An 11,453-nucleotide genomic window follows, 5' to 3' on the forward strand; every position below is an offset into this window, starting at 1 on the left:
GGGATGGATGAGAGGTACAGGCATCATATTCACGAATCAGAGTGTTTAACTTCAAAATGCAGGACTAAAATGTTACAGTCAAAGCATACTCACTCTATTGCTGTTCAAAATCTTATGGGGTAACTCTCCACTTGAGGGTGTAACACTAGTCTGAACAATTCTGTAATGTGAAGGAGCTTTACTCCAAACTGTTTAAGACAGTGATCAAAAACTTGATCAAAGACAGTGATCCTTTTAGACAGCAATTCTTTTATTGAGGAAATAGTATTTGCTGTCCTGAAACTGGAGTTAAAAAACCCACTGCTAACCCAAAGGATTAATAACATCTGTAATGACTAATAATTCAGGAAACACCAGTTTTCCAGTGCAATAAAATATTTCATTGCAGGTAGTGCATGAACTATCTGATTTAAAAACCTGATAACCAAAGTGCTGGTTTCCTCAATTTTAATTCCAATTTACAGTTGCCAAAGGGAAGAGAAAGAAACCTTGGCCTTCAGACACCTGGAGTCAGCCACCTGCAGGACCAGGGCAGGTTGGGTTTCCAGAGCTGGCTCAGGGTCTTGTTGTTTGACTCAATTACAAAAAACACATGGGAAATTATGAGCAAGCTTGTGAGTGCTTGCCAGGATGTCCCATGCCCAGCTGGATTGTAGCAGCTTGGTGGGACAACATATTCTCTGGGGTCTCACTGTCATGGGGTATGACTATTCTGATCTGTCTGGAATGAAACAAAACCAAACATTTCCCAGCCTTTGCTGCCTGAGGAAACACAAAGGGGTAGCAGCCAACAACACTGAGTGTTAATGTTGTTATTTATGGCTATGAGGACAAGGCTAGGTGGGCTGCCTGAGCCAGTCCCACACACAGCTTACTCCAGCCAGAAGGGACAGTGCTGCTCTCTCCTGCTCTTTCTGATGTGCAGGCACCTGATCCTGCCCCTCTCCTTCAGCCTGGGCCTGACTTTTCACCTTTTCACGAGACACTTTCAGATTGTTGAAGTGGCCAAAAAATATTCACATTTTGGTACTTTCTGTCCACCCAGTGAGCTGAATCAGCTCCCCACAGAGTCAGATGAGTATGAGATCTAGAAAGGATGAGGCTGCAGGAATGCAAACCTGGAGAGGGGACCATACTAATCCTTTCAGCAGCTGCAAATTATTGGATTGGGTCAGCATATTTGTTAGATTCACACCTCTGGGACTATCAATTCTGCTATTGCCAATGTGGTTAAAACCACAAGTGAGAACAAAGCTTAAGGCTAAAAGATAGGCAAAGAGGAACTAAAGCAGAATTTGCATGTGCATTTCTGTGTAAGATGGAGAAGAGAAACCGGGATTTAGCAAGCACATGGTCAGAAGCAGCAATATTTGATGATTTGATGAACTATGCCTTGTCTGTCCATCAACAGAACTAGAGGATCAAACAAATTTTGGGCTAATATCCAGAAAGAAAGCTGAGCTGGATGGAAAGCATCAAAATACAAAATAAGAAGTGCAAAACCATACAACACAAGCATTGGAAGTTTAGCCAGTGGTTAAACTGGTCTGTGTGTGCAGAGTGTCATATATGAGGTAAATAATAATAACAGTAACAATAATAATAGTAAGAATAAAATGAGAAGTCTGATAGCAGGAGTGCTAATGCATTGTTCATTAAATAGAGGTGTTAGCACTTTTCCTCTTTTCATTTGCGCCATGTGTTCATGTGACTCTTCTGGTTCTTGTACTCAGAAGCTACATTTAAAAAAAAATTCAAATGCTATTTTGAAAGTTATCTGTATCAGCTCTAATACAATTGAGTGTTTAAACGATTCAAGTACTTCAGTCCTGCTTTCAAGACCAAATTCGTGAGGATGGCTTTCATTAGGACTCTCTTTTTAAAATTCGGGGATCCTCGAATGTATTTCAGAGCTGAAATGAATGGCAGGAAAGCATTTAAATGGTATGTTTGGGGGGCGATCTGGGTTTAGATCTAGGAAATTGCTTCCACCCCGAGTTTGGCTGCGGGAGGCGCGCTGCGCGCCGCAGGGTCGCTGCCTTGGTGTGCGCGGTGCGAGGCGCAGGGGGAAGGCGCTCGGTGGCGAAGGGGACTGTCGCCACCTCCCGGGCACCAGCGCTGGCACATGCTCCTCTCCTGTGGCCTAGAGCGGGCTGACGCCGGGAGGAGGATGAAGAGCAGATATTTGGGGTTCATTTCTTCTTCAAACAGGGAAGAAGTTTTCCAAGAGAGGCTCTCATGGTTGTTGCGGGCGCGGATTGAGAAAAAAATATTGTCGTGCTCCTGCCTTGGGATGTTGAAAGGCTATAGAGACAGAGTCCTGTGCTGTTAGATATCTGAGCTGCCTTAGGAGGGATCAAGCCACAGGGGAAGTCACAGAGGTCCCCTGACATGGGAGGTTACAGCTGGGGGCTGGCACCTTCAGCACCAGGCAGAGAGACAGCCTCGAGGCAGGGAGGTTAGCCACACACCCTGGAAAAACATGGGAAGAGGTGAACAGAGGCAACCCAGAGCCTTAAAAAAGAGGTGAACAGAGGCAACCCAGTGCATGAGGCTGCAGAGCTGCAGGAATCCAATTAACTCAGCTCCCTTGTCCTGCTAATGAGGGGTGCCCTGAGCCCAGCCAGCTCGCTGACCTCCGGGCTGTTTTCCCAGAGCCTTTGAAGAGCTGTGCAGTGACCAGAGCATCTCCCCTCTGCCAGGAGCCCTTGTGTCTTTCCATATAATCTCTCCTCTGTGTGAGGAGCTACAAGGAGGCTGGAAAAGCTTTCTTTGGAGGGCTTCTGGGCACAGCTTGTGCTACCCAAAAATCTTTGGAAGGGGATTGTGATACTGCAAAGATGTTTCTGTCCCTCTCTGATCCCTCCATGCTGCTTGCTGTCACACCTTCTAGTGACAGGCACCTGTTACATGAAAACCTGTGGGCATTTGAGCTTCTATAGCACAGTAAGTGACTTGCTGGAGGACAACCACAGGAGCCTTTGGCTCCTCATCCCCACTGGAAGAAGTGCTTGGGTTGCTGCACTTCTCCTCACAGAGGACACACCCTGCAAGGTTTCCTTGCTGGTCCATCCCGGCTGTGGGGATTTGCACCAAAGAGCAGGAAGCAGCAGAGTGTTTGTTCAGCATCACTGTGCCCTGACATCGGAGCCCCACTGAGAACTGGCAGATCCCCCCCGAGCTGTGCTGGTGGCACAGCTCAGGGGCTGTAACACAGGCCTGAAATCTGCTACTCAAGAACTCACCTGCTTAAATAGGAGCTGGGATTTAGCCTCCCACCCTTACAATTCATACTTCTTTACAGATGCACAGAATTCTGAGTCCCACTGAAACCCCTGAAACTGCTAGCCAGAAGAGTAATGCTTTGAGTAGGAATGCACAAGCCATCTCTGCTTGCAAGAACCTAGGGAAATCATTTCATCTTTTGGCGGCTCAGTTTCACGGTATAAATAATGACAATAATGTTGCTAATGCCATGGGAGCGCTGCAAAAATGAAGGATTCTGCATCATTCCCTTTCCCAGAACAGCAAAATCATATATAACAGTGATGTGACTATTTTCTTCATGTCACAGCTTGAGTTGGTTTTGCAGTGTCCTTCAGGCAGCCTTGAACATTTTTGTGCACGTGCTGTTGTACATGTGTAGGTGCCTCTCTCTGCAATGCAGAACAAGAACAATATGAGCTCATTTTAAAACCCACCATTCCAGTCCTTGGGCTCCTGGTGCTTGCGTTACTGTAACTACAGAATGACACAATAAAATGTGGAAGAACAGGAACTTGCAAATCAGATGCACACAAGTCAATTTATCCAGCCAGTTCTGCTGACACAGGAGAACATGAGAGGAAGGCTGAGCCTCTCAACACAGGCATCAGCAGAACCCAGAGAATATGTGAAGAATTGCCTTGGGCCTAACCTCACTTAGCTCACATTTCATGCACTGGAACACTTTCCAAAATTACCTCACCTTCTCCATCACAAAACCTATGCTTGCTTTCTGGTTCTGAAGGGAGAGATCCCAAGCTCTGAGCCTAATCTCAAGTGTGAACTCAGGCTGAGCTGGAGTGACTCCTGTCTCCAGATGTCAGCAGCCATAGTCAATAACCAAATCCATCCTGATACCTTTATCACAGCTAAGTATGTGCTGCTACATATAGGAAACCAGGGAAATTGAAAGAAATACAGAAAAAGCACTCTTGGTCATTGAGAGAAGGGTTCTTTAAACTTAGATTATGTTGGGACCTGCAAGTGTAGGGAGAAGTAAATGAAGCAAATCCTTCACTGTGAATATTGCATGACTTTTAAGTGCTTACAGTTTCAGGTCTGTTAACACTGTGTTTTGTGTGGGGGCTGGAGAGTGGGGGAAGGGAGTATGCAGCTGTGTAAGATTGGTAAAATATTTTAGTGAGTTGAAGGGAAAGACTGTCAGAAAACTGTAGGGAATTGGTATGATCTCATTACACTGCATTAATGAAGCTGGATTGAATGTGGTATATAGTCATAGTGGGTTATATTTAAAAAGAAAAAATCACCAGAAGATTAGAAAAGAAAAATGGAATTACTTAGGGGTGGAGAAATGCAACATAATTCCACTTGTGCCAAGATGTAGCACAAAAAGAGGCTGAAGCCTAAATCTATAGGAGAGATTTCTGACAGCATAGTAGAAGTTTTGAATTAAAAGAAAGCAAAAGAACATGGAGGAAGTGATGGTTGAAGGTGAAGGCATTTATACAAGAATAATGTAAGCATGTCCCCACAATGGGAATCAAACATTGAAACAAAATTTGTGGGAATGGGATCGACATCTGGTCACTCTGTATCCTTAAATAAAGCTGAGTATTTTTCTATGAGATGTACTGTATCTTAAATACAGATTATATTAATGGTAACAGGTGAAAGTCTCCTGGTGTGAAGGTGCTAGGTGGGTGACAGTAGGTGATGGGAACTTGTAAATCTGTGAGAATCTTGTTTCTCCCATTTGTGGGATGTTTTATATCCTGTGTTATGGCTGGGAGGACAGATAAAGCAGATGTAACTTGCCCTAGGGCCAAAGAATGTCCAGCGTCAGGGCTGGAGCTCAGCAGCAGCTCAGCCCCTTAACATGTGAAAAGACGTGGGTTAGAAATGCTTCCAGAATCTCTGAACCTCCAGAGACCCCTGATCTTTCCTAACATGTGTCACAGTCTCTGTACAAGGGACTTCAGGCTGACACAGGGACAACACTGACATGTCCTTCTCATGGCACTCTCTGTTGACTTAAATATTGAGCAGGCAAAGGGAAGTTAGTTGAGCTTTTCTGACTCCCAGAAAGCAACCAGATGATTGCTTGAAATCCAGGGAAGTGTTAACCACATAATACACCAGGATAGATAAGCAGGGTGGTGCAGCTACTAGTTCTCTCTTCAGCTCTGTTGTTGTAATTACTGCCATTTGTGCCTTCCAAACCATCTCTGCCCTCTGTGTATTTCATCCACCTAATATGGCCTCCCTGGCCATCAGAGTTGTTGTCTGAAAGAGTTTTTTGTGACACATATAATTCTAATTATGAGAACAAAAGGATATCTAGGAATATAAAAGCTGTATCCTGGTCCTAGTGTTCTGGAAGGGAGGTCCTATGTTGGCTACATTAATTTCACTAAAATATGCCCCAAATATGGCATGTTATGTAGTAGATGTGGCACTTTGTGCTGTCATTTAGTGGTGAATCTGGCAGTGTTAAGTTAATGGTTGGACTCAACATTCCTAAAGGTCTTTTCCAACCTAAATGATTCTATGATTCTGTAGAAAGGGCAATTAATATAAGATGAAGAGGGACTAGCCCCATTCCAGCCCTGCTGTCCTCACTCATCCTCTTAAATGAGGTCTCCTCTGCTTTGAATTGGGGCAGCTTAGATAGACATCCTTCTGCTGAAATACACATTTGTGGAGGCTCAGGAACCCATTTTCCATGCTCTTCCTTCCATCTTCTTGTGTGTGAACCACAGTTGGAGGCCAAGAGTGTAATTAAGAGAGGGAGAATTATTGCTGTATGTATCTACAGATGGCAAGGCCATTTCCTGCTGGGAGAAGCTGGGATCTCTCTCAACTCAGTGTCACTGACTTTCCAGCCCCTAAACCCCAAATCCTCTGTCAGCAGCCACTATATTTCATAAGATATAAAACCTTTGCCTTTCAAAAAAATATTTGCAGAGTTGACTTTACCCGGGCTCTCATATCCTCAGGCATCTTCAGAAATGCTCTGTGCCTGTGGGATGGATCTCTTGTTGCTGGAGTGCTGAAAAGCTCCAAGGACTGTTGGCTCTCACCAGCAGTGGTGAGGACTAAATGCAAGTCCTGCATCACTTTCTAATCTTCCCAAGCCTGCCAGCTGGGCTGGGACATGGAGAGGGCAGCAGCCAAAGTAGGGATAAAAGGTGCAGCCCTTCAGGAGGACAGGCATTTCCCCAGGCAGGGAGAGAAGTTCTGGGGACCATGAGGTGCAGCAGAAGGATTCACACTATTGGGCTGTCAGCAAATGAAGTTGTTAGTGGCGGAACTGCCTGAACTGAAAGACGCTGATTTTTTTTTTTTAATTATTATTCTTAGTTGTTTATCCTCTTTTTTTTTTTAAATAGAGCTCTAGCCTTGCACTTTTGTGTTGCTATTTTTATGTGGTAGATGGGATAAGGAATTAGATCCATAACACATGGGTAATGTGCAATGCAATGTTTGTCAAAACATACATAGCAGCAGTGATCTCTTTGCAGTCTTTTCTTTCCTCTGAGTTATCATTCTAATACATAATACCTGTAGCTGAGGGAATAATATATTTTTCTTCTTCATGAATATTTTCTCTCTTCTACCATGAGGGATTTAGAAATGATAGAGGGAATTTACAGCCGGGCATTTCCTATTTCACAGGTACAAATCAAAGCAAGTACATGTGCAGCTACCTGCCTGTATAAATCAGGTAGATTACAAACACAACTGGCCAATGAATTCCACAGGTGTAAGGGAAGCAGGCAGAGCTCACACATTACAGCTCTGAGCAAACACTTGCACACATCCCAGCTTCTGCCTGATCAAGGGCTGGTGGGAGCAGCAAGTCTGCTGCTGTGGGTTTGCCTGTCTCATGTAATGTTGCCAAGATTACCCATCTGAATGGCAACAGAGATGAATAAACTGAAAGGAATTCCAGAAAATAACACTCAGCCAGCTTTTTGTTCAGCTGCCTGCTGGGAGAGAATTACCTGGGCATTTCTGGGGCCCAGGGATTCCTGTGGCCCTGGGACCAGACAGACTCCTGACCATCAGGAGTTTCACTTGCTGGTCATTTTGTCTTGCCTAACTGCTCTACTTTAAGTTCAGATATTTCAGATTGTAAAATCTTTAGTGTGTTCTACAGGTGAGGAAAAAAAAGAAAACACTCTCAGACATTACCCAATGCCCAGGCAAGTGTGGGGGAACAGGTTACCCTTATCAGTAGATTCCACATCCCAAGGCTGATGGAGACAGGCAGGAAAACTCCAGCTCTGGCGTTAACACTATCCTGGAAGTGTAAGGTATGTGAGACTGGTGCCACAGGGGATCTCCACACCAGCTTACCCCTCTCTCATCCTGCTCAGGAGCCCATCTGTTCCTCTGGCTGGTTGCTGATGTGTTGGAACATGGTCACAAACTAAAATCCAAGTTACAAATATCAGGCAACAGAGGCAGAGGGCAGTGGCACTTCAGAAGCTTTTGGTATTGAAGCTACACAGCTGTGGCATTTATGAATTTGCTATTTGAAATAGGACAGGTATCTCTCACTGCCCCCTTGCTAATGTGCTCATCACTGCAGCCTCTGAACACAGCAGATGCAGAAAAGATCCCCACAGAAGCATCTTAGTCCCTGAGGAATGCCCTCTCTCCTAGAGGGTCTATAAATCCCTGCTTAGGTATTAAATTGCCATCAGTTACAACAACAAAGCTTTTCATTAATCAGACACCCACATCTTGAAGATTATACACTCACATCAATAAGGAAGCAAAAACTGCATATTCTGCCAAACCCAAAGCCTCATCTGCTTGGCCCAGATTCTGACATTATTGTGTAGGGTTTATTAGCAGAGAGCTGGGACTGACTGAGACTGAAGGGTATGAAAGCAGCTCACCAGCCCTCTCCTTAACATAAAGTACAAATCCATGGTACTGATGAGTCCTTATTGAAAGGAAATAACCAGATTTTTGGTATGTTTCTATTGACAGCAGTTCTGCTGACAGTCTGCTGCATGAGAAGGAAGAAGAAGACATCTAACCCAGAGAACAACCTGAGCTATTGGAATAATGCTATTACCATGGACTACTTCAACAGGCATGCTGTAGAGTTACCAAGAGAGATCCAGTCACTGGAGACTTCAGAGGTACCTCACTTGCAGAGCTGGTGTCTGAAACCTGTAAATGAAGCCATGCTGGGAGAAGGGGAGAGCAAGTCATATGAATAAAGCCTTGAAATCCCTACATATGTTCAGGGGAACAGATTTTAGGGAAAGACTCACTCCCACACACATATTAGATGGGATAAACATCTCAGCAAAACTGGATTGCCATCCTATTCCCAGCCACTGCAGATGTGTTCCATATTGCTGCTTGGTGATGGGCTTTAACCACCTCTTGGTGAACTTGTTCCTGTGCTTGTCTTCCTTGTGAGCCTACAGCCAATGTCAAGCCATGCCATGATGGCTTAAGGAGAGCCCTTTGGGTTCCCTCTTGAGAGTTCTTTGGGTTTGGCTCATTACTGACAGCCAGCCTACTGTGCATGTGCCACACACAGTAAAAAAAGGAGGCTGGTGGGAGTTAATAAAACAAAGAAATTTTGTATGTTTATGTCTCAGGAGCTGCCTGTAACTTCTCAAATACCAGTTCAGGGAATGAGTGCTCCCACTACAAAAGTAATCAGAACATTAGTATGTGGGGGAGGTTGGTGGTGTGGTGTACACTCACCAGCCTTTACTTAAGGGATCTGACTGGTTTGGTGGGATTATTCACACATGAGCAGGTCATCCTACTGATAGAAATCTATTCCCTGGCCTCAGAGACAGAGAATAATTCAGTTTAGTTCAAAGATAATTAAATCCTAGAAACAGTGAAGAGTCTGAGTTTATGCTAAAATGACTTTCAGATCAGCTAGCTGACTAGCTCATGTGACTAAATTAAAAAAAAAATAGAAAGGAACCTCTAAGATGTGATTAGACAAACAGTCACAGTCACTTCATTAACCCCACTTTGCTGGCAATCATGTTGCTCAAGCTAAGGCAGGACCTGGTCTAGCTTGCCCAGAATCAAATGTCAGGCCTATTCACATACAGGGTGGTCTTCAAAAGCTGTCTCATTTAAACCTGATCAGACTATGACTGGACTGTGGCATGCTCGGCTGGCTTGAACCCATATATGTGGCTTTCTAACCTTAAAAAGAAGTTGAAAATGCCTCTTTGAGGAGTCAAGCCCAGCTGAGAGACAGTAAACAATTGCAATGAGTCAATAAAGTGGAAAAAAAATCAACCAAGAAATGTGAAAGCTCCAAATGGATTGGAAGTTTGGTGCAGCTGACTTCTGGGTCCCCAGGCTGAGAAAGAATCAGCAGACCCTCAGAGGAACTTTTCACTCACAGCTCCTCCTGCCTGACAAAGGGAGAAACCAGCTCACCAAACCCGGCTCTCCAGAGGCACAGCCCACAACGCTCAGGCACCTTTGGGGGATTGGGAGGAATGCCCTGTGTGCCCATGGAGAAGGGTGTGAAGTGCTCAATCTGCTTCTTTGTTTTTTCCCTAGGACCACCTGTCCGAGCCGCGCTCCCCGGCCAACGGCGACTACCGCGACAGCGGGATGGTCCTGGTGAACCCCTTCTGTCAGGAAACGCTCTTTGTGGGACATGAGCAAGTCTCTGAAATATGACCCCACAGCTGCCCCCGTACTGCAGTTTCATCTCTACTGTCTCCAAATTATAAATAAATATATATATATTATAAATATAACCTTTGTGTAACCCTGAACTACGAGAAATGTTTTCAGCTTTTCTTTTGTCCCTCAGAATTGTCAGCCCCTTTTTTATAAGTGTGGTAAAACTTTACAGAACAAACTGTGGCTTTATAAAATAAAGGTATTTCTAAGCAAAACATCTGTCAAGTGGACTGTATCCTTTCTGTGATTCCAGTACTGCCTGAGCAGCAACTGGGGTGAGCCCTTTACCGTCCCACTTCCAGTCTGACCTCCAAAACTCTTTTATATGAGCAAGGACAAGAATGGCTCTTTTTTCCTGCATAAGTGTTTTAACCACACTACGCATTGGACCTACAGCTGCTACACTTCAGCCCAATAAGCCTAGAATTATTTCCTGAAGATCAAAGAGCCTCAAAAGAAGGAATGTAGAGTGCTCCCTTCAAAGGAACAGAAAATTCCTTTCAATTTATAAAAAAATCTTGCAATCTGGTGACTAGGGACTACCACCAATTGAATGCTGTGGCTTTGACCACATTTCCACTTCCCCACTGTTTTATCTTGTGTGTTTAGACTACTGGTGCCACTGAATCAAGTCTCCTCATACCGTCTTCTCCTCTCTGGGGCTTTTCCCCCTTCGGAAGGAAAACACAGAATTTTGGAGCAAAATGGCAATTCTTTCCTACCCTGTTAAGTGCTAGATTGCAGACTCTAACAGTGTTAGGGGAATAGTAAGGGTGAACAAAGCTTAAATGATGGATTAAAAATAGATTGCTGCAAGGTGAGATTAATATGGAACATGGAATGACTTGGCCCATATTGATACTCTCTCTTTGAGTAACCCAGAACTGTTACTGTGGGACCAATTCTCAGTTTTGCTTCTCAAATTGATTTTTTATATCATTCAGCAAGTGAAATGCTTCTGTCCTTCAAAGTCTTGTCCTCCTTCTCCCCACCTCTGGCCACCAGTTCTGCTAGACAATGTTCTGCTTTCACTCCTGACTTCATCAGGAGCAGGCTGTGAGGGGCACTTTAGCCCCTGCTCCAGCTGGCTGCTCCCTGCCACTGGCTGCTCAGGTTTAATGCTTGGCTGCATGAAAGGGAAGTTCCAGCAGGACAGGGTTAGTGTAGCATCATTAACCATATGCCTTGTTCAAGATGAGCCACAGCTGCTACTAGAAAAGAGACTTACAGCAGTGGCACATCTGGTCCAGCTGTTCCCACTTGCTGACAGTGTCCCAGTGGCTCCTGTTGCTTGGGGCACCATGACAACTTTACTAAATGATGGCTGGAGTCAGACCCAGACTTGGCTCGAGGGGCCACATTGCTCCTCCTTTCTCCCCATGCCACACGTGCACTTCTGCTGTGCCGAGGCACAAACCTGAATGTGGACTACAGGCTTCTGGAAGATTGTAATGTTACAGGGATTCTCCTGGATATTTGTTTCTCTGCTCAGCATCAGAGAGCAATGCAGGGCTTTCTCATGAGGTGATGGGGCA

At 44.7% G+C, this 11,453-nt stretch overlaps 1 protein-coding gene across 15 annotated transcripts in view; it reads left to right on the forward strand.

The window, feature by feature from the left end:
* Window positions 1-10,133, forward strand: part of TMEM108 (transmembrane protein 108) — a 217,185-nt gene extending 207,052 nt beyond the window's left edge. For 14 of the 15 annotated variants that reach the window (XM_064416179.1, XM_064416224.1, XM_064416171.1 and 11 more), the window contains 2 exons: window positions 8,227-8,381; window positions 9,790-10,133. In XM_064416179.1, coding sequence (XP_064272249.1) covers window positions 8,227-8,381; window positions 9,790-9,912 — 278 coding nt within the window. In that variant the 3' untranslated portion in view covers window positions 9,913-10,133. The remainder of the gene's footprint in view (window positions 1-8,226; window positions 8,382-9,789) is intronic. The other variant, XM_064416268.1, reaches the window with a different exon arrangement.
* The last annotated feature ends 1,320 nt before the right edge of the window (window positions 10,134-11,453 follow it).

This window comes from Passer domesticus, chromosome 1 (assembly GCF_036417665.1).
Source record: "Passer domesticus isolate bPasDom1 chromosome 1, bPasDom1.hap1, whole genome shotgun sequence".
NCBI classification, from domain to species: domain Eukaryota; kingdom Metazoa; phylum Chordata; class Aves; order Passeriformes; family Passeridae; genus Passer; species Passer domesticus.